This window comes from Microtus oregoni, unplaced genomic scaffold, assembly GCF_018167655.1.
Source record: "Microtus oregoni isolate MIOR12 unplaced genomic scaffold, Mior012 000050F_ref0000143, whole genome shotgun sequence".
In the NCBI taxonomy this organism is placed as follows: domain Eukaryota; kingdom Metazoa; phylum Chordata; class Mammalia; order Rodentia; family Cricetidae; genus Microtus; species Microtus oregoni.
Window position 1 is genome coordinate 12,794,126 of NW_024543256.1, and position 26,437 is coordinate 12,820,562.

Here is a 26,437-nt window from a genome sequence, read left to right on the forward strand (position 1 = left end):
CATATATGAACAAACCTGGAAAAATAATGTATCTATTTCAAGAGCGATACTTTAATCTCAGTGTTAGAATAAAACAAAAGGAAAAAAACAGACTTTGTAGAGAGCATACTATCTGGCATCATGCAGAGAACATACTACCTGGCATCAAGTGCAAATGTCTACTGCTCAGCAGGCAAGTAGGGTTAATAAAAGAGTGAGTAAATTTGCTATTTGCTGTGTGATCTACAAAGTCCACAACTAATTACTAATGTTTGGATTTGGGCAACTCATCTTCACTAAAATATTTGCTCTCTGTATTGGCTGGACATCTTTGTTTCAGTAAGAATATGATTTTAACATGTTTTGAAATGTTGTCATTTTGGAAACTTCCAATAGCTAAAGAAAATAAGAAGCTATTAGAGACTACCTTAACCTTTCTTGTGCACACAGGTTCCAGATGGATTTAAAGTGGGAAAAATATCACCCCCTGTATACTTGACAAATGAATGGGTAGGCCATAATGCACTCTCTGAAATCTTCTGGGATGATTGGCTAATTCCTGCACCTGTCACTCAGCAACCTGAAGAAGATGGTGATTATGTTGAACTCTATGATGCTGGTGCTAATACTGATGAGGAAGCTTCTTACGATGCTTATGAAGATAACTGTGACCATGTCAATGGCCATGATGACTTGAATAACCAGACTGATCAGGCAAATGTCTATGAAGTCCGTGGTGATGGTGACTATGATGATGAGTCTCTTCGTGGCATAGATGATAATCTTGGTGCTGCTACTAATGGGTCAAGGTTGGTTTGTCTCTGTTATTATACTAGATGCTTATGAGTTCAGAACTATTGACATATTTGGTTTATTTTTAAATGTAAAATAACATTGTGAGAGTTAATGAACTGTACTTTCATATTGGTTATATGTTCAGTATTGTGATTTAAATTTTTCTAATGTAGAACATATAATTCTGAATTACGTATATACAATTTAAATTCAGTTATTTATTAGTTTCTTGATAACTGGGATTGTCCGAGTGTTTCTCTTCAAATCAATGCCATTGAATCTTCTTTTGCTTTAAAATCACAATGAGAAATGATGTAAAAGATGAAGGATTCTACTACTGTTTGAAAGATTGGCTAAGCATTTCCCAGAGAGTAGAGATGATTTTGTCCTGTATATGATCAACTTGGTATGATATTTATTAGTTTAATTGGTGCAGAAGTTACCAAAAGATCTTTTGAATTTTTCTCCCAAATAGAAAAACTATAAAGAATTCCATTTTCATACTGATTTTAATTTATAATCTTCATAGGGACACAGGTTTAATATTGTCTCCATGTAAAATGAAGGATTGAGCATTTTTAGAACTTAACATTTATAAACCCTGATTATGTGATTCTCTTACTCTAACATATGAAGCCTATATCATTTGAACACTCTGGTGAGAGTATTGACCAAAGGTCTATAGCAGAGCTGTTTATATACATGTAAATAAATGAAAACATATGTTAAAAGTAACAGAATACTGAAAAATATTATAATATCACTATGGGTTTTATCATTAACATGACTGAAATTTTTACTCAGTTATTTAAGAAAAATGAGTATTTTCTGCACTAAACAGTCGTGTCTACCACATGATGATGAAGACTATCATGTTAATTCAGTGGCTATCATGTTAATTCAGTATTTAATACTGGAAAAACATTGAGGAAATTTTCACATGTATATAAAACAAAAGCATTAATAAAAAGCAAAAATATTCCTGAGCATAACCTATATGGGTGTGTATATGTGTAAAATCTGATTTCTTTTGTGATACATTGAACGGTCTTCTTTCACGAATTTGTTCTTGCTAACAGGGAGAGCTATCGCAGAGAAGGAATACTCAAGCATGGTGGCAGAGGTGGAAGGAATGGAGAGCGGGGGGCTTTCGGAGCCTATGGAAACGATGGAGCCCGAAAGTATCGTGGAAACCCTGCTGCTGAAGCCAGTGCAGCCTTTAGAAGCCAAGATGGACATGGAGCCAATAGAGGTGCCAGATACAGAGGAATCAATGGAAACAGGGAAGAGAATGGAGCATATGGATTCTGTGCAGACGAAATTCACTCACAGGAAGATGGTGCAGGACTGGATCAACATATATTTCAGGAGTTTGAACGTGAGCAGGAGGTAATGAAGCATTTGAATGTATATCAGCACATAATATGTAACATTTCAGCTATTCACAATGATTATATTTTTGTATTCCAAATCCTGAAATAACTTAAATATATAATTAAATTATAAGTGCATGGGATCTTCACTACATACAATTTGACGGTTCTTATATACTTCAGGGGAAAAAAATCCCTGATTTTTTTGGTCAATTTAAGTTAGATCATACATATGGAGAAGTATTTCAAGGTACTGGTCATACTATTTATAGCTGTAGAAAACATACTAAAAATTTCCAAGTAAAGCATTCATATAGCTAGCATTTTAGACATACACAATATTGTGCAACCATTAGCATTTTGTATTTATTTGTATTTTATAGCACATAAAGTGATGAATTTCATTACAGCATTTTCACACATACTTTGATCTTGTTGGTCCTTCTCTTCCTTCCATTCCCTTGCCCCCTCAACTGTACCTTTTCCTTCCTTTCAAGTCTATGTCACATGGATTCTGTTGATCCATTTTCCCCATTACTCTTCCTTAAAATCTTTCTCCCTTTTTTCTCCCTTTTCTTGATAATCTCTTCTAGTTCTCTGCTACACCCACGCACCCCCACACACACATATTAAACTCTAGGATCTGTGTGTCTGTCATTAAGAAATGGAAGGATGTTTTTCTCTGAGTAGAATTATATCCCTTACTATAATAATTTCCATACCCATCCATTATTTTGAAATTTTCATGATTTTATTTTTCTTTGTGGATGAAAAAAATTCCATTGTGTATATGTACATATCACATTTTGTTTTACAATTAATCTATTAGACATCTAGGCTGGTATATTTAATCGTCACAAATAATTAACTCCTAATTCTCCCCCCGACCTTCAATATTCAATAACCCCACCAGAGAGTTGAAAATTCTTCCACATACTGAACATAGAATTGTCATGCTTGGAGGCTTTTATCCTTGAGCATCTACTCCATTAATGGAAGTGTGAAATATGTTTACTTAAGGATTGTTATAAATCTTTTTGTTGTTTTGTTTTCTGTCTTTTGTTTGGTCATTTGAACCACACCCCCACGGTTCTTCTTAGCCATTTTTCTTGTTTTGTTCTGTTCCTGTTTTTTTGTTTTGTATTATTTTATTTTATTTTTGGTTGTTTGCATGTCTGTGTTTTACAATTTTAGGACCAGGTTCTAGCTCTGTAGGCTCCTGCTAGCCTAGAACTTGTTATGTAGCCTAGGTTGGCCTAAGACTCATGGCAACAGTTTTGCATGTGCCAGGAATATATGTATGTACCACCAGAATTGGCGCTGTAGTTATAGTAAACTAAGGGATGATATGCCCCCAGGGTGTGATTTTTTTCAAAGTAGTTTTATTGGTGTATGCATGTAGGGTTTAGATATTCCTTTTAAACCTTAGACCCCCTGTTTACCAGCTCCCCAATCCTATATCTTCTTATAGGAGTCAGATGGTGGAACTGAGACCTCAGATTCAATTGCCTTGGATATCACATCCCTTGCACTTGATGGTGAGAATCCCAATGACACAGCAGGGTCATCAGCAACACTGGGTTTCCCTATCATCCACTCATCTCCTGGAGGGTCTGCTTCTGCCTCTGATACCGACACTGCGAGCGCCAACTGTGAGTATTTCTGGTGCAATCTTTCCATGCTGCATGCTTCCACTTGCTCATACAGTAGTTCATGGTGTGTGATAAATCAAAGAAGTTGAATATTCATATGGTATAAAATGAGGTTGATGAATGCTGGCAAGATGCGTCGGAAGGTAAAAATATTGCTACCAAGCCTAACGAGTTAAGTTTGATCCCCTAGACCCATTTGGTAGAAGGAGAGAACCAACCACAACATATGTGCCTAAATAAGTAAATAATATATAAGTTTTTCTTTTTAATTCCTCCTCAGTAAAATCTTTTCTTTTTCCTTAGATTTTTGGGAGTCTCGTGTAACCGGGATGACATTAATTTCATTCTCTAGCTGCTGCTGGCACTGACTTCCTCATCTTCCTGGGATCCCAGACACTTGCTATTATACCCAGCTCTCACTGACTCTTTATGATGATTAGATTTGACCTGCAATTGAGAAATTGAGTCCCTCATTCAATTATTGCTTTTACACTATAATCAAAGCCACAAATCACATCCATACTCGGCAATTTATTTTAACCAGTATGATTTGTATTTTCTAATGAGCTAAAAATTTACTAAATCTAACATAGAAGATGAAATACAATAAGGAAATCAAACTTTGAGGGTCATCTCCATTATGAAAATACTTGGCACATTTAGTATATAGATCAGTGATTTGTCTCAATGCCTTTCCCTTTGCAGTACATGCTGGGTTTGTTGAGGTGCCTGAAAACCCCCCTCACCTACCATTTGAAGTAAATATTAACCCACTCTGTATCTTCCCAGCATATAACAAACCACTAATCCATGTGTACGAAAAGGAGTTTACGTCTGAGATCTGCTGTGGTTCTTTGTGGGGTGAGTTTGAGTTCTTGAAACTGAGTTTTGTTTTTGTTCTGTTTTAAATCCATGTTCATATCGAAAACTTGGGAAGGTTGTAGAAGTAAAACATTTTACCATTGCCAATCAATTAAAATGAATTCATAGTAATTGGTTCAGGACTGATTTGGCCTGTTGAATTAATGTCTTGCCCCATTTTATGCTTTTTAACTTGAGTTAACTAGAGTAAAATACAAAATTAGACTTCACTATGATTATTTGAAAATTTGAGTTTAATATTTTCTAAGTTTGTATATACTTATTACAAGAAAGGTTTCTTTAGGATCTTGCAATTTTTAAGTGTAGAGGATGTATAAGTTTTCCCTATAAATGTTAAATTTGACAGACTTTTTCAACTCTTTGTTTCAGAATATTAATGATCATAGCAGCAGATCTGAGATTATATATAGGTTGTCCCAAGCAAGTCTACACAGTACAGTACTAAAAAATAACTTAACACAACCAGAGTCCAAAGTAAACATCCACTTCTAACTTAACACTTAATAGATTTTAACCCATATATGATTGAAGATGAGTTTTAAAGAAAAATACAGGGGACAGAGTCCTTAGAAGAAAATGGTCATCCTCAATGATTTTCTAATTTAGTGGCTCAGATAATAATGCATGATGTGATGTAGTTGATGTCTAAGAACCAAAATTAACTGTGTATGTATAGATATATGTATACACTAAATTTGCTTAAAGATAATATTCAGAAGGTCTAATTGATTCTGGAAATGTATGTGACAAATAATAAGATAGTGCTATGTATATATAATATTCTGTATGTCCGATGGCACACTAGACAGCAGGCAATAGAATATTACTAGTATGTATAGAGAGCTATCTACTCATTTTAATGAAACATACCTGCGAGGAGTGTACATATCTGAATAGTATGATGTTAACAAGGCTAATATTATCCCGAAATGATAAAAGTCAGGTTTGCATGGATTAGCAAACTGCAATAAAAAAGAAAAGTAATTGTACATACATATTTACTTAAATCTATAGGTAAAGGTTAAAAGGTGTGGAATACACCCATACATAGTAGAGTATTATTAAGTTGTGAAAAAGATTCGAACCATGTTTGTAGAAAAGTAGGTTATAACTGGATATTGAAATAAGCCACATGTATAAAGACAAACATCACATTTCCCCTTATTTATAAAATGTTGTTTTATTTTTCTTAAGGTCCTAAAAGTTGAATGGAGACAGGGAAATGGAATAGGATGCAGAGGGAGTGAGAAGGAAATATAAGGGAGGTTGATGTCCGTGATTTTGATTAAATTATGTAATAGATAAGCATAAAAACATCATAGTGAAAACCCTTTCTGTAGAATTAATACACACTCATAAAAATAATCAGCTAATGCAGCACTTTTCTGTGTCTGAACAGGAGTCAATTTGTTGCTGGGCACCCGATCTAATCTGTACCTGATGGACAGAAGTGGAAAGGCAGACATCATTAAACTTATAAAGCGCAGACCATTCCGCCAGATCCAAGTCGTGGAGTCACTCAATTTGCTGATTACCATCTCTGGTTTGTTTAAGTCCTCAAATTAACCGAGTAATTATGCAGAGTAATTGAACTGCAAACTAGGTTAAAGGCTTTCTTAGGTGAAAGTGCTCATAGGAAATCACTTTAAATATAACCTTTAATTGGGACAGCAGAATCTCCTACTTGTGTTTTCTTATCCATTCACACTTTAAACAAAATCCCTTTGATGTTGATGCACTTAACCTTGGTTGGAGATCAAGAAAACTATGTTTGTATCCGTGAGTAATCTCACGTACAAGGGACTACACTAATAGCCACCATCTAGCTTTTGATGTGTCCAAAACACAAATGGATGAATTATTGGGTAGAAGAAAGAATAGTCCCTGTCTCCACGTAATATTACAAGGGCAACCAGACAAGATTATCTACGCCTTTCCCAAACAGCAGTTGATTTTCATAATCTTTTATAATTTTCATAATAAGAGCCTGACTCTGAAAAAGCAAGTAAGCTGGTGTTAAATTAATTGTGACTACTAAATGAATTAAAAAATAAAAGGACAAGACTGCTCCTAGGTATGGTCGAGGAGGTTTACTGTAGATGGAAGGGAGAACATAGCCAGAGGCATCTGGGAGAGTCCAGAGTGGACATGACAGACTGAACAAGAATATGAGAGAGAGGGGAGCCTGGAGTGGCAGCCAAGAGTTCAAAAGGCAAAAGAATAAAAAAAAAACTGGTGTAGCCAAAATGGCTGGGATATACATGGAAGAGAGTGTATAATATAAGAGAACATATATATGGGAAAAAGACAGCCCAGCCCCTGAGCTGAAAGCTTCTGGGTGGGGGACAGGATATGCCAACCAGCAGGTTCCTGTAACCCATAGGGACTGTGGGACGCTGGGAGAACCTGGCAGCCAGTGTCTGCTTTGATATGTTAATAAGTACCTTAGTTAAGCCGCTTGTCTTGGGTTTGAGAGCTAACAGTAAACAGGAATTAGTATCAGAAAATCAAAAGACAACTAATGAATCAATGGAAATGGTTAACGTAAGATTCAGCCACCAAATAAAACCATACCAACCACTGATATTTATATGAATTTTTGTACTTTATAACATATAAGATATATGTGGAATATATATTAGCAAATTTTCATGTGATTGGATTTGATTCATTTTGCTTCAAGGTTTGATTAAAGAAAGGCAAAACCCTTTAGAGATAAACTCAGCTATCATAATATTTTAATCATATTTCATGACCAATCATTTGCAATAATTTCAGGTACACAGAAGCAACATTTAGTTTTGAAAACATCTGGATAGCTTAGAGATTATGCACATCTGGATAAGAGATTTTTTTTTCATCTGATTTTCTCAAACCCAGACATACCTCTTTAGATTCCTTAAACTTAACCCAAATGTAATTGGGTTTACCCAAATGTTTGTTACTAGGTTTTAAAACTAAGGCCTTGTGCATGGTAAGCAAGCATCCCTCAGCCTACAAATTATTTTGTGTCAAATACTATAAAAAAATTATTGTCAGATGAGGATCCCCAAAAGTCTACCCTGAAAGAAGTTATAAGGATGCAATGTGAAATTATCAGTAGTTTATTCTACCAATTGAGTATAAAATGTCCATAAGTGTGATTTTCTGAACCCTAACACTTATTTAAAATTCCCCTCTAAAATCACAGTAAAATTAATCACTTTAAAATTTTGCTGCTAGGTTGAGCATAGAGGCACACACTTTTAATCTCAGCACTCAGGAGATAGAGGAAAGAGTATCTCCAAGTTTGAAGTCAGCCTGTTCTCACAGATTCTTATTATTGGGACTTTTATAACAATATTAAAAATGACTAAAAAGCCAGGCAGTGGTGGCACATGCCTTTAATTCCAGCACTTGGGGGGCAGAGGGAAGTAGATTTCTGTGAGTCTGAGGCAAGTTTGTTCTACATAGTGAGTTCCAGAACAGCCAGGGCTGTTACAGAGAGAGAGAGAGAGAGAGAGAGAGAGAGAGAGAGAGGATAAATAAGACTTCAAAAAAGAATAAAGTCATATAAATTCTTTAGTGTTTAAATAAATTTTGTAATGAGAAAATTACAATTAAAGACTATCTCAAAAATTGTCTCAACGGGTTATATTTATGTATTTATGAATATCCATGTGTATATATATAGCAATTAAGAGAGGCCATAGATTTTAAAGAAAGAAGGGAGTGTTATAAGGGACAGCTTGGAAGGAGAAAATGATGTAATTATATTATAATCTCAAAAACTAAAAGAAATAATTCAAACATTGTCTCAAAGAGGCTGAATTTAGGCTGGTGGTTGCCAGTGGCTGGACTGAATGGAAAGAGGGAAGGAAGGCAATAGAAAGCAATAGGTACATGTTAAGTAAAATTTAAATAAGAGTACCACATTTTGTTGTTCTATGGTAAAACAGGTGAATGTATGAAAAATAACAGATTATGTATATCAAAATAGAGAAAAGGAAAGTGAATGTAGTCACCATAAATAAATTTTTTCAATTAAAGTAATGGATATGCTTATTTCCCCAGTCTACATGAATACCACATTATACATCATAAACATATAAAAATAAGCCTTAAAAGACAAAATTTTTTTAGATAAAAGAATTGAAGAAACAAATAATAAATGTGTCTGATTCATTTATAAACATGCTAGGGTGACAGAACTCTAGAAGATCCATTTCCTGGTTCCAAATGCCCAAACAGTCAGCATTCAGACATCTCATCCATACATACGGGGACCACCACTAGGACTGGAAACTTCTGGGGAGCTATGACTTAGGAAAATCCAAACAAATAGTCATTGGGTTGGCATCCTAGAGACAGTCTTAACCTATGCTAGCGGAGTATTTTAGATCCACTTCAGATAGGCATAGAGGCAGACAGTAGAACCCAACTGTCTTTTGGAATTGAGACAGAAGATACGATTATCATGTTAGCTTTTAAAAGTGACTTAATTTAATGAACAATTGGTTTAAACAGGCGTACACCCTGCTTCTTTGAATTTTGAATATCAGAGAGAGACAGAGAGAAAGAGAGTGAGAGAGAGAGAGACAGAGAGACAGAGAGAGAGAGAGAGAGACAGAGACAGAGAGAGACAGAGAGAGACAGAGAGAGAGAGAATTGAAATACCATCATGTTTTCTTACCAGGTCGCAAGAACAGACTTCGCGTGTATCATTTGACTTGGCTGAGGAACAAGATTCTGAATAATGATCCGGAAAGTAAGAGAAGACAGAAGGAAATGCTGAAGACGGAGGAAGCTTGTAAATCTATCGATAAGTTGACTGGCTGTGAACACTTCAGTGTCCGTACGTCCATTTCACATTTAATATTGTTATATAGTTTGTGCTTCCATTCATGTGGAGAGGTCCATAATTGCAAGAGACAAGGCAAGGAAAGGAAAGGATTTGCAGTTTTGAATGAAAATGTGAGTGAATGTCATTGAGGCATCTCCTAGGCCTCTTCTATGTAATCATACCTATTGGCTGGAATCACTCTTGGAGTTCAATTTGGTTTACTTCTTTCTTCCTTTCCTAGTCACTCTTAATATTTAAAAGTAATATTTTCCTTACTGTAACTACGTTTGATGTATCTTTAGCAACTTACAGAGATGTATATGATATTTTCTTCCCTTTTAATGGAAATAAAATAGGATCCTGTTTAATACTGACCAGGAAACGTTATAGTGGTGTAGTAGGTTCTGAAAGAGTGTTTCTGTGATCTACTGACTGTTGCTCCTAATACTTTATGTTTTATTAGAGAACTTTTTCATATCCTGTGTCTCCTCACAAATATTTCTGTAAAATAGAGTAAGAACCTCTTTTGTCCACAGAATATTGTTCTGAGCTTTCGATGACTATGAAGTAATGTTAGCCCAGTCTATTCCAGTTCTGAAGCAAATCCCATCTGTTCTCAGTTTCCTTTTACTCTGAAGCCATTGGCCCTCAGAGGAGAATTGGTAATGTAGGTGAAGGATTGCTGAAATCACTTTATACAAATTGCAAGAGAATATTTATATCATAACTGACTTTTTGTTTGCACATATGTGCACATATAAACATATAGCATTAAATGAAGGGATTTGTGTCTAGAAAACTAAAGGACAAGATAAACTCTTTCTTCTAGCTTTAGATACCACACTGCCCTGCAGTCATATAACTATGATAGCCCCAAAGGTGAAAGACATTCCAAGATGTTAATTCAGCAGTTTATATTGAACAACTTCCTCTTACTAAGCTGGCAATTTTTTAGCACAATGATAGATCTTTATGAGGGTAATCACCTTTGAAATCTGCTTTAGGTGAATGGACAAGTGAAGTCCTTTTTCCTAGCTGAGCCTGTTCTAATCAATAATACTTCTATCCAGGACTACCAAAAATCATTTCTTCCATTAACAGGTAAAATGGTAGAAGAGATAAAATTAAAAAAGAGGAAGGAAATACGATAAAGAGACAGAATATTGGAGAGAATCAGAACAGAAGCAGTATTCTAGCCAAAGAAGTGGGATGTTACATAAATGACCATGTGCTTTGTATAACCTTTACTTTCTCTATCAATAGTGATATTGAAATTATTTACCTACTATGAAATGTAGTTTTTAAAAATGGAAAACTCAATAGCCATTACTATGATCTTATTTAAATAAAAGTTCAGATTTTAGTCCCCAAAGAGACCAGTATTCCATGAATTCAATGACAGGCATTCAGTATTTCCTACCTTTTCCCCTTTCTATTTTGTTTTTTCAAGACAGGGTTGCTCTGTGTAGCCTTGGCTGTCCTGGAACTTGCTCTGTGTGCCACCATTGCCCAGCCCCTTACCCATGTTTTGTCAAATACTAGAGAAACCTTGATCTTCTTTCCTTCTTTATGTATTTGCCTTATCTCAGAAGCTAATATAAATATATCTGTGTATTATGTGGTCTTCTGTAACAGTTTTCTTTCACTTAGTGTAATACTCCCAAGGTTCACTTGTATTGTGTCATAATACAACACATGTCAATATTCATTTTTCAAACTCAGGAATATTAATATATTATATAGACATCACTTGTATTTATCAGCGTATCAGTTAGCAGATGTTTGTCTGCTTGCTACTTTCAGGCTTATAACAATAATTCTGCTATGGGTATCTATGTGCATTTTCTTTTTTTCTCTCTTGGATAGTACTCCTAAACTGTTTTCAAACTAGATGCAGAATTTCCCATCACCACCACTAATATATAAGGATTGCATTTTCTCCATATCCATTTGAATGTTTATATGTGTGTGTTTCTCCTTACAGTATTTGTCATCCTAAAGCAGAGTTAAAGTAGTTCCTCATAACTCAGTGAACATTTTGTTGGTTAGTAATGCCCTTCCATACTTTTTAATGTATTTATTGACCATTTGTATATTTTTCTTAAAGTAAGTACTTTGCCTAGTCTTTTTGCTCTGATGCTGAATAGAGTTGTAGAAATTTTTATACATCCTATATACTACTCATTTTTTTTTTCTGAGACACAGTTTCTCTGTAGCTTTGGGGCCTGTCCTGGAACTAGCTTTTGTAGACCAGGCTGGCCTCGAACTCACAGATATTGCCTGCCTATGCCTCCCAAGTGCTGGGAATAAAAGTGTGCACCACCACTGCCCAGTTTATACTAGACACTTACCAGATTAGTAATTTGCTAATATTTTTCTTTAGTACCTGGATAGTATATCACTTAAATACAGATAAATACAATCTATGGAAATATGCAGTGATATTAATATTGAATGACAAGAATACAATTCCAGCCAAGTAGCTATTCTAAAAATATGCAGTTTTAGCTCTTAAAATTGTCATTTCATTTGTGATAATAAATATAAACACCTGAGTGTTCTTGTTAATTCTGATGTATGACTTTTTGTATGTTGCCATTATAAGTTCAACATGAGGAAACAACATACATTGCAGTGGCTGTGAAGTCATCCATTCACCTTTATGCCTGGGCACCAAAATCCTTTGATGAAAGCACTGCTATTAAAGTGAGTGACCGTTTCATTTGCATAATACTGTTTTCTCTAAATAAAGAAATTATAAACAAAATAGTAGTTTGTAATGTAGATGTGGAAATACATACCATTTGGCTACAATTATTGCAATTTGAATATATCATGTCAATAATTATCATTTAACCCCTTTTTAGAAAATCCACAGGTGCCACAGCAAGGGAGAGTTTGAGGGATGTCCCCAACCCTTCCCCTTACAGGACATCCCCACCAGCTCCTCACTCCCATTTCCTGTAGTCAACATGAAGATCTTCACTTCTAGAGGCCAAAACACAGGCTTCAGGTGCCACCTCAATAACTTGAAGCTGGGAAAGTCCCTGTTCTCTCTTAGTGGGGGGTGGGGAGTAGAGGGAAGGTAAGAAGAGATGTGGAGATACTGAGGAAGCCACATTGGAAGGGGGTGATAAAAGCCTGCTCCAGCTAGCAGTACAATAGGTGGGTGGGGGAAGCAAGTGGTGTCTTGATTTCTTCTCTGGAGAACTGTTCTGGGACATAGCGGGTAGGCACAGCAGTGTGCTTCACATGTAAAGATTTCGCTGCCTTTTATGCATCAGCTGTGGAAGTTAGCCATCTAATGGCCCAAATAATCTGCTGCTGAGGTTTTCCCTTTCCCATAAATTGGGTTCTATTTAAATAGAATACATTTTTACAAAAGGCAAGTAGCTATTTTATCTTGCTGATTATAGGCATCAGAATCACTGGAAGCATTTGTTAAATATTTGGATCTCAGACCCAACTCCAGGCTGAATTAGTGGTTCTGTAGTGGGGCCTGAGAACCTGATTTTTAATAAATGTTCCCTGTGATACTGAACTACTCAGTCCACCTACAGATTTCACAAAGCTCTTGTAGAAACACATCCTGATAGACTTCAAGGTATTCATGAAATACATTTGTATTTTAGATGAGGTTCTATTTTTAGGCCAGAACATCATCTATAGATACACTGATCACGGTAAAACACATATGAATTTTCCTCAAGAACTATTTGCACTGTTTGCACAGTGTCCTCTTTGTAGATAGAATGGCTACTATATAGACAATCAGTCTACCATGACAGATATAGCATCCCTGATCTGATCTGCCTAAACTGGGTCTTGGTTCAGCTGTCAACATTTGGATATGTGTTAATTCTTGGGTGTCTGCTGGCTTGTCAGCGCTACCTGGTATGGAACTGGAAAACAAAGAGATAAGTACCAACAATAAGTCTAGCCAGTTCCTGTCAACTTCTCATTTCCATTTCTGATGCTCACCTCATAAGCACATTATTGTGAATCCTGTGATGTGATATATAAGCTGATCTTGGCAAAGAATCCTGTTTGCCTTTTTGTTTCCTTAGACTATAAAACATAGGAGTCTTCGAGGATAGTCTGTCTACCATAGGTTAACGTGTATGGCCTTTTTCATTCCTTACCAAGTATGCATTGATCAATCAGCAGACTCCGAAGGAGACTACATGTCCTATGAAGCCTATATACGAATATTGGCAAAAATAAAGGCAGCTGATCCAGCGAACCGGTTTAAGAGACCAGATGAGCTCCTTCATTTGCTGAAGCTCAAGGCAAGGAACTTAAGGGCCACTAATGAGAGAACAAGGCCATATGCAGTTCTGAGGGTCATAACAATTTGGTCATTGTAGCTTATAGGAAACTATAGGTTCAGTTACCAGGATCATCAATCAATCAGCCAATCATAAACAGCCATCTGAGTTTTATAAACTTGTAAATCTAGCAAAAGAATAGGGAAATCTTTGCCTAGTCAGAATGTCATTTTGGCCTTTGGGCCATGTTTGCTTTTATATTTTCAGGTGTTTCCAACTCCTGACCTTAAGCCAGTGAAAGTTGACCTGGCTGTTGGTTCTGAAAAAACACTGAAGATTTTCTTCAGCTCAGCAAATGGTTACCACAGCATTGATGCAGAATCTGAAGTTATGTCTGATGTGACCTTGCCAAATAATGTAAGATAACACCTTCAGATCCCTTGGACTTACTGTAAACACTTTGAATTTTTCCAGTTATCAGACCTCTCAAAAGTTTAAAGTGTAACTTTCTTTCATTTCTTTTACTTTAAAAGCAATATTTATTTTTACTTCCTGTGCATTGATAGTTTGCCTGTATGTACATGTGTTTCTGAGGGTGTAGAGATCTAACAGGTAAGCATATCAGAAAGTGTTGCTACATAAATAAGAATCACTAAAGCTTTCATTTTCCAGGTATTTAAATGCAGTCTGCAGACAGATTTTGTTTGACCATAATGATTTTCTTATTAATGAATACATGTAACCTTTACAATCCAGTTATATTGATTAACCAGATCTGTTCATCTCAAGCCCACACCACCATCTGGTCATTATCAAGTGGAACTCATTGAGGTCTTTCTCCCTTTAATGGTTTTGTGTTCTACATTCCCTATCTGTTTATCTTTCTGCATTTAGACTAATTGGCCCTAGGATACTTTTCAATTGGCTTTAGAATTTCTATACCCTGTAATATACTAATACATTGTGTTAAGAAATCAATAGCAGAATTACATAATTAAGTGTACTCCCCTCTTTATTGCATTTTCTATAGACTATAGCAAATTACTTTAAAATTCATTTATGATATTCATTATATTTGGGAATTTCTGACGAAAAGATTCAGTATTTTTAAAGTAAATGCTCTACAATTTTAACATGTAAATAAAAGTCTAGATCTAACTTGCGAATGGTTGTGAAAATACTCATCATTAATATAAAGAGCTTGACGAGAACATCATATCACACCAAGTGCATCATACAAAATATTTATCATGGAATTGATGGCTTTCCTTGTTGAAAATTATATTTAAAGGAATGCCTTTACCAGTTGTTGTTGTTTTTTAGTTTGTTTGTTTTTTTATTTTGATTTTCGGTTTTTGTTTGTTTTGATTTTTGCTTTTTTGATTTTTGGTTTTTGGAGACAGGATTTCTCTGTAGTGTTTGGAGCCTGTCCTGAACATCACTTTATAGACAGGCTGGCCTCCAACTCATAGAAATCTTCCTGTCTCTGCCTCCTGAGTGCTGGGATTAAAGGTGTGCGCCACCACCGCCGTTCTTTTTCTTCATCTCCTTTAAGATACTGAGCTTGCTGAATCTTAACATTTCAGCAGCTTATCATTCTGTATAACATTTGTGTGTTTTAAGTCACTCAACTTGTGTGATATCTTGAACATTTTAGGAATATAGCATGTCTCTAATAATGCAATTAAAACAATTACATAAAGCAATCAGAACATTGGTGAAGACATCTTTAAAGGCATTTTGGTGAAACTGGCAATCATTAGCTAATGACCCAGTGGCTGCCCATATAGACAATTTACACTGTTCGTACTGTGAGAATATTAAACACAACCTCAGTCAAACCCACAAAATAATTTTGAAAAAAAATATAACTATATTTAAGTTGTCTCTGTAGCTTCCTGCATCTTATTTATCATCATAACAGATAGCCTTTGTTCAGAAGCCAGTTCAATAAAGAATACTGGAATGTTGGCTTAAGTTAACACTTACTGAAAAGTCCAGCCAGGTATCTTAGTGCACACGTATAATCCCATAACTTTGGAAGTGTAGGCAGGAAGTTTGGCAGTATTATTACTAGCATTAGCTATTTAACAAATTTGAAGCCAACCTGGGATATACTAGTCACTGGTTTGAAAAATAAAATCATTAAAGAAGTTTAAATCTAAATAATGAGCAGGGAAATTATCTGCTTTAGAAAATCAGTTAATTAACTTTAGAAACGAGAATGAAAAAGGAAGAGATTTCACAAATCATTTTTCTGACCTAATTAGGATCCCTCATATATACGCAAACGTATTTTTAGACAAATTCCCTAGTGTCTTGACCCACTAAAATAGAAAGGACTCTAATATAAGGGAGAGGATGCTGTCTCTAAAAGAGAATGTCCTAAAAATAATATTTTCTCCAAAGTGCTAGTTTACAAAGGCTCTAATGTTACAGAGAAGCCACGCGTGCTGACGAATATGCCATTCCTTCAGCAAGCATCCGAGAAGCAAGGGAATTACCTCAGAGGCTGTCTGGATTCGCAGCACTCCCTTTTTATTACAAACAGATTTTCTTGAGACAACCTTATTTCTTGGATTTTCTTTCGTTTTTTCTTATCTGGTTTCTGATTCAACTGCTCATGCAAGTGCCCAGGGAACGCATTAAAACTGCGTTTCGCCTCTGGATTCCCATTTTAGTTTTGAGGATTGTTGTTGCTGAGACATGGCCTCAAGCACTTGGCCTGAGGACGCTGGCTTTGGCAAGTATAGTTTCTCATCTTTTCTTTTCCTGTAACTTGCTAATTTGGAAAAACACACTGGCATAATATCTGTGTTCTAAACAAATTTTGTCTTGTTTATAAATCTAAATATTTAGAAATATTTAGTTATCTCTTAGTATTTCCTTATTCTGCCAACCAACACTTCTGAATTTGTATATTGAGCCTATGGTAACATGTGACTTGAATGAGAAGTCTACGTTTTCTTGAATAGGGGACAAATATAATTAAACAAGCCATAACAGTATTAAAAGTTGTCCCTTAAAACATTTTAAGCTCAAGTTATTTGAGGGTTATTTTCCCTTTTTTCACGAATTTGCTGATGATCAAGAATTATGTATATGATTTGTTACTTGGCTCACATATTCATTATGAAAATATTGCTTAATTTTGGAAATGAATCTTAAATTCAGAACTGTATTATTTTTCCTATTACAATAAACAATACTTTCGTGGAATTTCACAATATTTCACTGTGTTGGAAGTGCAGCTTTACTTATTTTTTCCAAATTATTATCCTAAGCAAAAGTAGAGAATTAAATCAAAGGCTTCATGACATAATAAAAACCAACTCTTCTCAAATGTTTAGTTTATCTCATTCTGTTTAATTTAGAAACAGAGGTTATCTTCCTTCCTGCACGTTGAACATTTTTTGGTCTTCAATTAAAGGCATAGTTGCTTCAATTAATGTAATAGTGATAAAATTCTGGACACAAAAATCTTTATAAACATAGTACCAATCCCTGGCAATCATTATATCACAGAACATCATCATTTTACCTGATGGCCTGGGAATTGGCGTGATGCTTTCCTTCAATGCTGAAGCTGCCTCTGAGGAAGCAAATGAACAACTCTACAAGAAGATCCTTGATGTGTGGAAAGATATACCATCTTCCGTAGGTATGTACCAACTTTTTCTCTCAGATGAGACCAAGAAGTTTGAAGAGTATAAAATGTATCCTAAATAAGGTTTCCAGAATTTTTTTTCCTTAAAGCACTGGTGGATAATTTAAAGTCTTGCACATTTAAAAGGGACTCTATTTTGTCTAGTCATCAATTTTCTGTTTATAGAGTAGTATTTATTTAAAATCAGTTATATAAAAAGACAGATACTGCCTGGAATACCTGTTATTTGCCACCCAGGTAGGTGGCAACATGAAAATCCGTTTTTTTTCTGACCAGAACACTTTATTTCTCTAAAATAATTTCCCAGACCTTCTGGTCTGGGAAATTATCATAATCTGATATTCTTCTGTATGTTTCCAATGTTCAGTGGCTAGAAAATAAAATACATACCAATAGTTAAAATGTTAGCATGGGCAAATGGTAGAATGATAAGCTGAATGAATGGCAACTCCCCCGCCCTGTGTGTGTGTGTTTGAAGAGACAGTGGGTTATACAAAAGAGATGGAAAGGGAAGGGTAAAAAAGCTATTTGTCCAAACAGATAACAGAATCTTCTAAAATGTCTGTACAGTGGGTAGAAAAGCGACACCCACATTATTTTAATTTCCAGTTTGAAAGAACTCATTTTTGGACATTTTTTCTATGGGTGATAGTTCTTTGCATTGGATCTGCAAAATCTTTTAATGTTAAGAATTGTCCTGAAAACCTACCCTAATTTCTTAAAACAGGTAAGAATTCACAGAGGGTTTAAAACCATTATAAATGACAGAAACTTAATGCTTATGGTACAAATTGATGAATCTAGGGCAAAGGGAAGTAAAAGCGATGAGTCATGTTATATCTTTTATAGTAATACTTTTAGAAATAATATGTCAAGTAGAAAGTAGTGATGCAGCCTAGGGAAAGAATGCATCCCCAGAACCTCAAAAAGTATATGAACCAGAAATGAAAGTCAGGTAGCCAAGTTCAAATGGGAAACTGAGCATAACCCTAGTATTCAAGCCACTAGGTAATCACAAGAGTAAAAGGGATCTTCAATGTCTACATCATCTCTGGTTCTCAGGCAAGAAAATTTCTAACCTAGATCAAAAAGCTAATTTCGCTTGGTAGAATTTGAAAGACACGTATATGTAAAACAAATTATAGCACTATAAGCCCATGATGTTATTGTTTAGTGCATATTGAGAATATATTACAATATAACACTAATATCAATGAAAGAACTCAGTCTGTTTTCATACTCCAAACATCTTGCTCTTAACAACTAGCTTAAATCCAAATTGTCCTAAACTAAAATTTACATTTCATTAATCTATGATGTTTTCAATAACAAGGACAAGGTTTTTATTCCCAAATATTTGTACAGAAGTTTAAGAATTATAGAAAATTTTACCAAAAATCTCTACTTCAAGATTTCAGAAAACAAACTAGTTTAAGTGGATGTGTGATGATATAAACACTGGGTATTGGACTCGGTAAACAGGCTGTATTAAATTAGAAAGTTTGGATCTCTATGGCTGTTGAGAAGAATACTATTTTTATATAGTAGTCATGTGAGTAAAATACTCAAATTTATACATGCTAATTCTGTTACTAGTTACTGTAAGGCAGGCCATTAGTTCTTTGTATTTCCTGTGGCAAAATTTAATTAGGACCCTATATTACACTAATAAAGTTATTTCAGAACAGTTATTTTTCATAGTCAAAATATCGTAGTAATTTAGAAAAAAATTGATATCAATATCATACAAGTAATAGTTTTCATTGTAGTGAAAACAGGGATAATACATGCTTTGAACTTTTCTTTGAGGTAAGCCACCTTTCTCCCAGTATGCATTTGAAAGTTACTTTTACAGTTTACAAAGTCTTCTATAAGTTATTTTATGTAAATTTAATGTAGAATACAGCAGGTAAATTTTGGTTTAAACAAAAGTACCTGGGAGCATTTGATAAAAATGGGTGATTTTTTTTAAATAGAAAAGACATAGTTATAGTGACACCAATTTTCCCCCTTCAAATAAAGAAAAATAATAGATTAAAGAATTCTGCTTTCAGTCATCAAAGTGCCAGATTTTGTTGTGTATTACCTGCAGTTAAAATGTTTGCGATTTTAAATGTTACAATTTACTTTATGTATGGAGTTTTATTCCCTATAGATAACATAAAGAATAGTAGCTTGAAAGTGAAACATTTAATAATATTACTTCTTTGGCCATAAAATACTTCACAGAATTACGGAAGTATATGGATGTTTAATAAAAAGCACTCTGCTTTCAGATAGTATTTTCATAAATGATATTGTCACAAAGGATTATAAAACAGGCCTAAGAAATTTAAATGCAATAACATTTTCCTCGACAACTACTCTGAGTTCTGCTTCTAGCAGGACAATTACTCAGTAACATTAGAGTGACTCAAGTCTGTTGTAGGAGTAAGCTACCTGTTGCTTCCTGGCCATCCGGCCAGCTTAGACCCGAAATAATCACACAGAAACTGTCTTAATTAAATCACTGCTTGGCCCATTAGCTCTAGTTTCTTATTGGTTAACTATTACATATTAATTTAACACATTACTATTAATCTGTGTATCGCCACATGGCAGTGGCTTACCAGCAAAGTTTTGGCATGCCTGACTCTGGAGGCTCCATAGCTTCTCTCTCTCTGCCATTGTTTTAATTTGTTTATGAATCAGTTTTCCATGTATACTACAATATGGCTCTTTATTGGGACCACTCAACCTGTATCTGGTGTGACACTGCACTTCACCAACACTGTTACCATTTTTTTTTAAATCATGGGTTGATCAGAATGTCTACAAAGTTGTCTATGGTCTTACAATATCCTAATACAAACATCGACAAAGATCTAGCAAGTCAATGTGAATCACTGTGGGATCTATAGATAATGACTGAGTTTTACCTCACTTCTACAAAAACTAAATGGTCTTTTGATATTTCCATTTGTATTATAGCTTTTGAGTGTACACAGAGAATCACCGGATGGGACCAAAAGGCTGTTGAAGTGCGGTCCCTACAATCCAGTATTCTCGAGAATGAGTTCAAGCGCAGGTCAATCAAGAAACTGAGATTCCTGTGCACCCGTGGTGACAAGGTATAGTTTATACCCTTCAGTAAAGGAAAAATAAACTAACCATTGACACTAATTAGTCTTTCTGACCTTTACCTTTTGTTCATAAATATTTAAGAATATATTTTTTAAATTAGCACACTATTAATAAAAACAATTTTCTTTTTTGCAGCAGAAATAGATTTGGTAAATAATGTAATTTTGTTTCAACATAACCTCATTTCAAAGTAAAAATCTCTAGTTACATTAGCATTAAATTTTGATATTTTATTTGGCATGAACTTACATTATTTTTGATCCAAAGTCATTTTTACTTTCATACCAAGAAATTTAAGAAAATATGAAAGCATATCTGCCTCCTTAGGATGATTTAAATATTTTGGTTTGATTATCATAATTTAATCACACATACCAGTGACATTCATTGTGATATTTCAGTGCATGCCATCCATGTGAACTAATCAGATCAAGCTCCCTTCATCTGCCTTAGTCCCAACATCATTCTGATCTCTAGATAGACATTTTTACCTTTGATATGCAAAATAAATCATTAATATTTTGTTTTTGGATTATTTCAATTAATATAAGTTCTCTAGCTCTATGTAATTTTATGCAAATGCATGATTTTAGTTTTGGGAGGGTTGTTTGGTTTTGTTTGGTTTGGTTTTCTTCAGTTGATGGGTACTTAGACTGACGCAGAAGTTATTGTAGATAGTGCTCCAATAACCACAGCATACAAATATTTCTGGTAGGCTGGTACCCAATTGGATATATGAGAACCAGATCACATGGAAAGCTTATTATTTTGTGTTTTTATCTGTCTGGAACTTTTTGAGCTGCTCTTATACCATTCTCTATGATGGCTATAACAATGCACTCCTACCAACAGTGCAAGAAATTCTTTTTTGCCAGCTCCTTATCAGCATTTTCTTTGCTTTTTGAAGATCTTCCATTTCTAGCTTTCAGCATATTCCAAGAATAAGAGAAGGAAGAAGTGTTTACGTTTGTTAAATATATAACTATATGTTTGGCTTTATGGTTGCTATTTCAGAAGCTGTCTCAATTATATCTTCGCAAGTAGGTATAATGAAGAATACAGGAAAGAAAATGAAAATTGAGTCTTGGAAATTGTCTCTGAAATTTGATCAGTGTTAACTGTTGAAAATAGCTAGATGGGAAATTTCATCAATTCAGTTAACATTTTAAGAAATAATGCTTTGAAGAATTAATCTTAATAGAATTAATAATCATTACCACAGGTTATACAGAATTCAAGTTACTATAAGGGAAAGTGGGCAAACTTGCCACATGTCAAGGAAAGGTGCCCGATTTTGGAATTCAATGCTAAGAACCAGGATTTGAGGTCAGAGAGTTAGGCTTGCAGTTCTGGCTCTGCCACCTAACAAGATGTGAGAACCAGAGAAGTTTAATTGATATTTCCTATGTTTCTTTTGTCGGGGGTAGGAAAATGCTGGACATGGAACCCAGGATCTCACATGTGTTATGCAAACACTGTACCGTTGGGTCACATCTCCAACCCTTGTTTTATCTCTCTCTCTCTCTCTCTCTCTCTCTCTCTCTCTCTCTCTCTCTTTCAGTTTTTCGAGACAGGGTTTCTCTGTAGCTTTATAGCCTGACCTGGCACTAGCTCTTGTAGACCAGGATCGCCTAGAACTCACAGAGATCCGCCTGCCTCTGCCTCCCGAGTGCTGGGATTAAAGGCGTGCGCCACCACTGACCGGCTTTTTAAAAACTTAATTCCTTTATTTCTAAGATAGAACTAGTAATTACTGTTTGGGAAAGGAAGATAAATCTCTTCCACAACAAGAATGTAGTAAGCATCTTACAGAGGATTCGGCACATGAAATGTGCTAACGTTAGCTGCTCGTTGTCAGCATGCCCTACTAAATAGAACTTTGAATGATGGAAAAAAGCTTTGATTTCTTTCTGATATTTGTGTCTATTCTGTTCTGATTTTCTTTATTATGGAAGAACCCATGTTTGTACACCACGTTCCTCTCTATTCCATTGGGTTTCATTCATTATACCAAGGAAAGGAGGAAATGTTACAATTCAATTATAATCTCAAAAAATAAAAACAAATTTATTCTAATTCAAATTGTCTTTTAACACAAGGAAAGAATTTTTGCTGTCACTTGTGACTTGTGCTTATATTTAAGAAGTTATAGGAATGTTCTACCTTTTATGGTTTTTTCCTAAAGTGAAATGAACTTGTATCCTAAAAAGTAGAAATTTAATTCCCTTTCTTCCCTCCAAACCCTCTCGTTTACTTCTCCCAGCCATTCAAATTCATAGTCCCTTGTTCACTAATTTTTATTGCATCATAATTTTTATATTCATATATATTCCTAAATATAGCCTGTTCAGTCCACAAAGTATTCCTTGTATGTATGTATTCAGGGCTGGCTTTTTGGCACTAGACAACTAGTTGGTGTGGTTTTACCTGGTGGAAAAGCACCTCTCCCACTTCCAGCTCTCAGCTTTCCTCACTTGCCTATAATTCTTTGTATAGAGTGGAGGTCTTGTGGGCTTTCCAATCCAGTTTGGCATGTCCTCAGCTAAAGGAAAGTGTTGTTAACCAAAACTAATAAAGCACTTCAGCCAACGAAAACCATCAATAATAAATATTATATGGCAGTTGGTAGCTGCTAAGGGAAGTAGAAGCATAATTCTTTAGGGAAGGCACTCGTAGGTTCCCGGCCTCACACCTGTGCACATATGGTCAGCCCTGATTGGACCCAGTGGGTTTTAAATTTTGAAAAGAGAATATGAAGATGGGAGGAAACATGTTGAAGGGATCCAAAGGGAATTGAGTAAGTGATCATGTGATCATAATCCATTGTATAGGTGTATGAAAGTCTCAAAGAATAAATTTTAAAAGTAAACATAAAGCCAAATTAATAAAATATATGAACTGCAATTCTCTAGACTATGGTGAAAAGGTTACCTTGAAATATGCAATTTAAGTTCCAAACTAATCAAACTTATGCTTCTTAAAATAAGAAAAGTTATTCCAAACAAAATGGCTTAATATTTTAATTACATCGAATTATAGTTATAAACTGGTACTTACCACTTTTGTTTATTATCTTGCTAAAATGGATAAGCCAATCACTGATGATGCTTTTCTCTTTATTTCTTTAAAGCTGTTCTTTACGTCTACACTGAGCAATCACCACGGCCGGGTTTACTTTATGACTCTTGGAAAACTTGAAGAGCTCCAAAGAAGTTATGCTGTGTGAAAGATCCCAATGATTTCCTCCAGCATTTACATCCATCACATATATGCCATTACATCCTAAAACTCCAGTTTTACCATTAGAAAAACTTTAATCAGAGGCTTTTAATGTAGCACATCATAGTTTCAGTGACAAGTACAGCTTTATAAACAAACTTAACTATAGCAAGCTCTATGTACTCCAATGGTGTACAATATCTTTTGCACGAACTTTGTAACTTTTGTTACTGTGAATTCAGACATTATTCTTAAGACAGTTTGGACAGTATCTGTATTCAGATTTATAGCATGGAAAATAGAAACCTGTTATAAATTACTTTACAAGTGACTTTCAAATAAATTGGCCCTAAATAAGCTTTTCCAAAGAAAAAATTTAATTAATGTAGGTGACTTTTTTCCAAGAAAAGTTAGATTAAGAGAAAAAACGTAAGGATTTTTATAGCCCAGACTCAGGTTGAACAACCTGCATACCAAAAGAAAACTACAGTGATCAAGGGGGAAATGCCACCCAATTCTTTTTCATAATAAATCCACAGTTGGAGACCAATTGTGATTTTTCCCCCTTGCTAAACTGGTTTTCTGTATATAAGAAGAAAAGGAGAAAACCTCAGATGTTTGGTTCCCCCATCCTAAAGTCCCACATATGTGCAATAACTGTTTTACAACCTACTAAACAATGTATTTACTAGTTTGAATACAGAACTGAACTCCAATACACATGTACTGTAGACAGGTTGTTTTTTTTTTTAATACTTCTAAGTAGGCGTCAAATTCTGTCCCCATGATTGGCTGGGTTCTTAATTTTATTATCTAGCTATTACTATGACCATCAGACAGCAATGAATATGAATTTCCCCATCCTACATTAAACTATATAAAACGCCCTTCCAGGTATTAAACAAAGCAATGTGACAAAATGAAAAGAACATTGATAGCTAATACTTGCATTTTCACATTTCTATCACTACAAACTGAGAAATAAAGTCATCAAGTGATAATCTCAAATTTAGTAATTTGCTATAAGTAAGTAAATTACAAGAGATTTAAAACAATGACATTAATCATATATCAAAGTCTGCAAAATTGGACTAGTGAAATTCATGCCAGTCCATAACCAAATATTTTATAGACGCCAAAATAGGTGATATTTGATCACCTATGGTAACTGCTACCTGATAAGAAAACGTGATTTATACCTATCCATCCTCAATGCCATGGTTAGTTCTGGGGCGAGAGTAAAAGCCACAGAACCTACCACAAAGTATACCTCAACAAGCCCTCTAGTCTGAAATCTGAAGCCTGTTAAACTACCTGGTTAACCAAAACAGAAAGCAGCTGACTGAGTGTGATTTCCTGGCAGTGTATCATTTCCTGGAACCTTTGTGCCAGAAATGAAGATTTGCATTTTCTCATGACTTCTATCAAGAGTGCAGTAGCTCAGTGTTCAGATTGTAGACGAACCTAAATCCCCAAGTGAAATGTGATTCACATTTCTGTTACTGTGACACAATAATGTGATCCTAAAACTGGCTTATCCTTCAATGTTTACAATTCAAATTACTTTTTTAAGTTCAGTAGTTACTTTAAATAAGCAAACTTTAATGTCAAATCAATACCTTAGAAGTAGTTTTCTTTTAAAAAAAAAATTGTACACCAAAGGCCGTGGGGAACTTGGTGCAAGTACCTCATCGCTGAGCAAATGGAGCTTGCTATGTTTGAATTTCAGAAATTTTTCTCATTTAAGTAGTATGTAGGAAAGTCTTTTAAGCATTTTTCTTCTTCATATTTACTCAGTTAAGCTTATAATAAGTTTTATCTTAAAATCATATGTTTAAGGCAGTAATACATTTTAAAAAATTAATTTTAGCAACTCACCTCCCATTGCTCTCCAAGGCAAGTATTCCAGCAAACACAGGAAATAGCAAGCAGACTCTCCAAAGTTGTCCCAAACCAACCACACAGGAAAGATTAGCACTGCACTGCTGTGCTTTGAAGGCTAATGCGTTAGTGAGGAAAAGAAGGTTGACACCTAGCAAGGAAAAGGAAGCCGCACGCATTGGGTGGCCAAGTATGAGCTATTGAAATAGTTGAAGTAGTTCACTAGTAATAAATGTCACTAATGAATATTTCCAGTCTAGGTGTACATCTGTGTAGGATCTATATAGCTTTTGGCAGGTGAGCCAGAACAGTGGAACAATGTCATCTCATAGTCTTTATACTCGGTAATAGAAGAAATGACATATGTGCTATACCATGTAACAGTGCCTAGAAGGCCCAGCATATCACAGAAGTGTGGAGAGGCACCCCTGAAGGCCAGTGTAACTAGGATTATGATTGGAAGCATGAATATTTTAGCGGGTTATTATCAGCACTGGTGAGAGTATGGTTTGATTTAATGGTGGTTTAGTTGCTTTAAATTACTTGTAATAAAAGAAATTGTGCAAAATGTTTTGAAAACAGTTTAAGAAGAGGACTGATAGCAAAATTTCTGAATGGATTAATGGGTTCAAGCAAAGTAAGATGCTAATTGCAAGAAGTGAAAATTATCAAAGCAATAAAATGAGCAAATCAGTATCACTCCTACACTTACATCCCTTCACCCAAATTTTAAAATGCCAAAGATTAAATTCGTTGCGAGGTAAATTGATGTTTTC

At 35.0% G+C, this 26,437-nt stretch overlaps 1 protein-coding gene across 1 annotated transcript in view; it reads left to right on the plus strand.

Moving 5' to 3' along the window:
• The window catches only part of LOC121437191 (nik-related protein kinase-like), a 97,972-nt gene extending 73,422 nt beyond the window's left edge, over nucleotides 1–24,550 (plus strand). The window contains exons 19-29 of the mRNA XM_041637044.1: nucleotides 430–788; nucleotides 1,854–2,163; nucleotides 3,622–3,799; nucleotides 4,589–4,660; nucleotides 6,081–6,224; nucleotides 9,357–9,515; nucleotides 12,109–12,209; nucleotides 14,039–14,188; nucleotides 17,297–17,432; nucleotides 20,409–20,548; nucleotides 23,692–24,550. Coding sequence (XP_041492978.1) covers nucleotides 430–788; nucleotides 1,854–2,163; nucleotides 3,622–3,799; nucleotides 4,589–4,660; nucleotides 6,081–6,224; nucleotides 9,357–9,515; nucleotides 12,109–12,209; nucleotides 14,039–14,188; nucleotides 17,297–17,432; nucleotides 20,409–20,548; nucleotides 23,692–23,787 — 1,845 coding nt within the window. The 3' untranslated portion in view covers nucleotides 23,788–24,550. The remainder of the gene's footprint in view (nucleotides 1–429; nucleotides 789–1,853; nucleotides 2,164–3,621; nucleotides 3,800–4,588; nucleotides 4,661–6,080; nucleotides 6,225–9,356; nucleotides 9,516–12,108; nucleotides 12,210–14,038; nucleotides 14,189–17,296; nucleotides 17,433–20,408; nucleotides 20,549–23,691) is intronic.
• The last annotated feature ends 1,887 nt before the right edge of the window (nucleotides 24,551–26,437 follow it).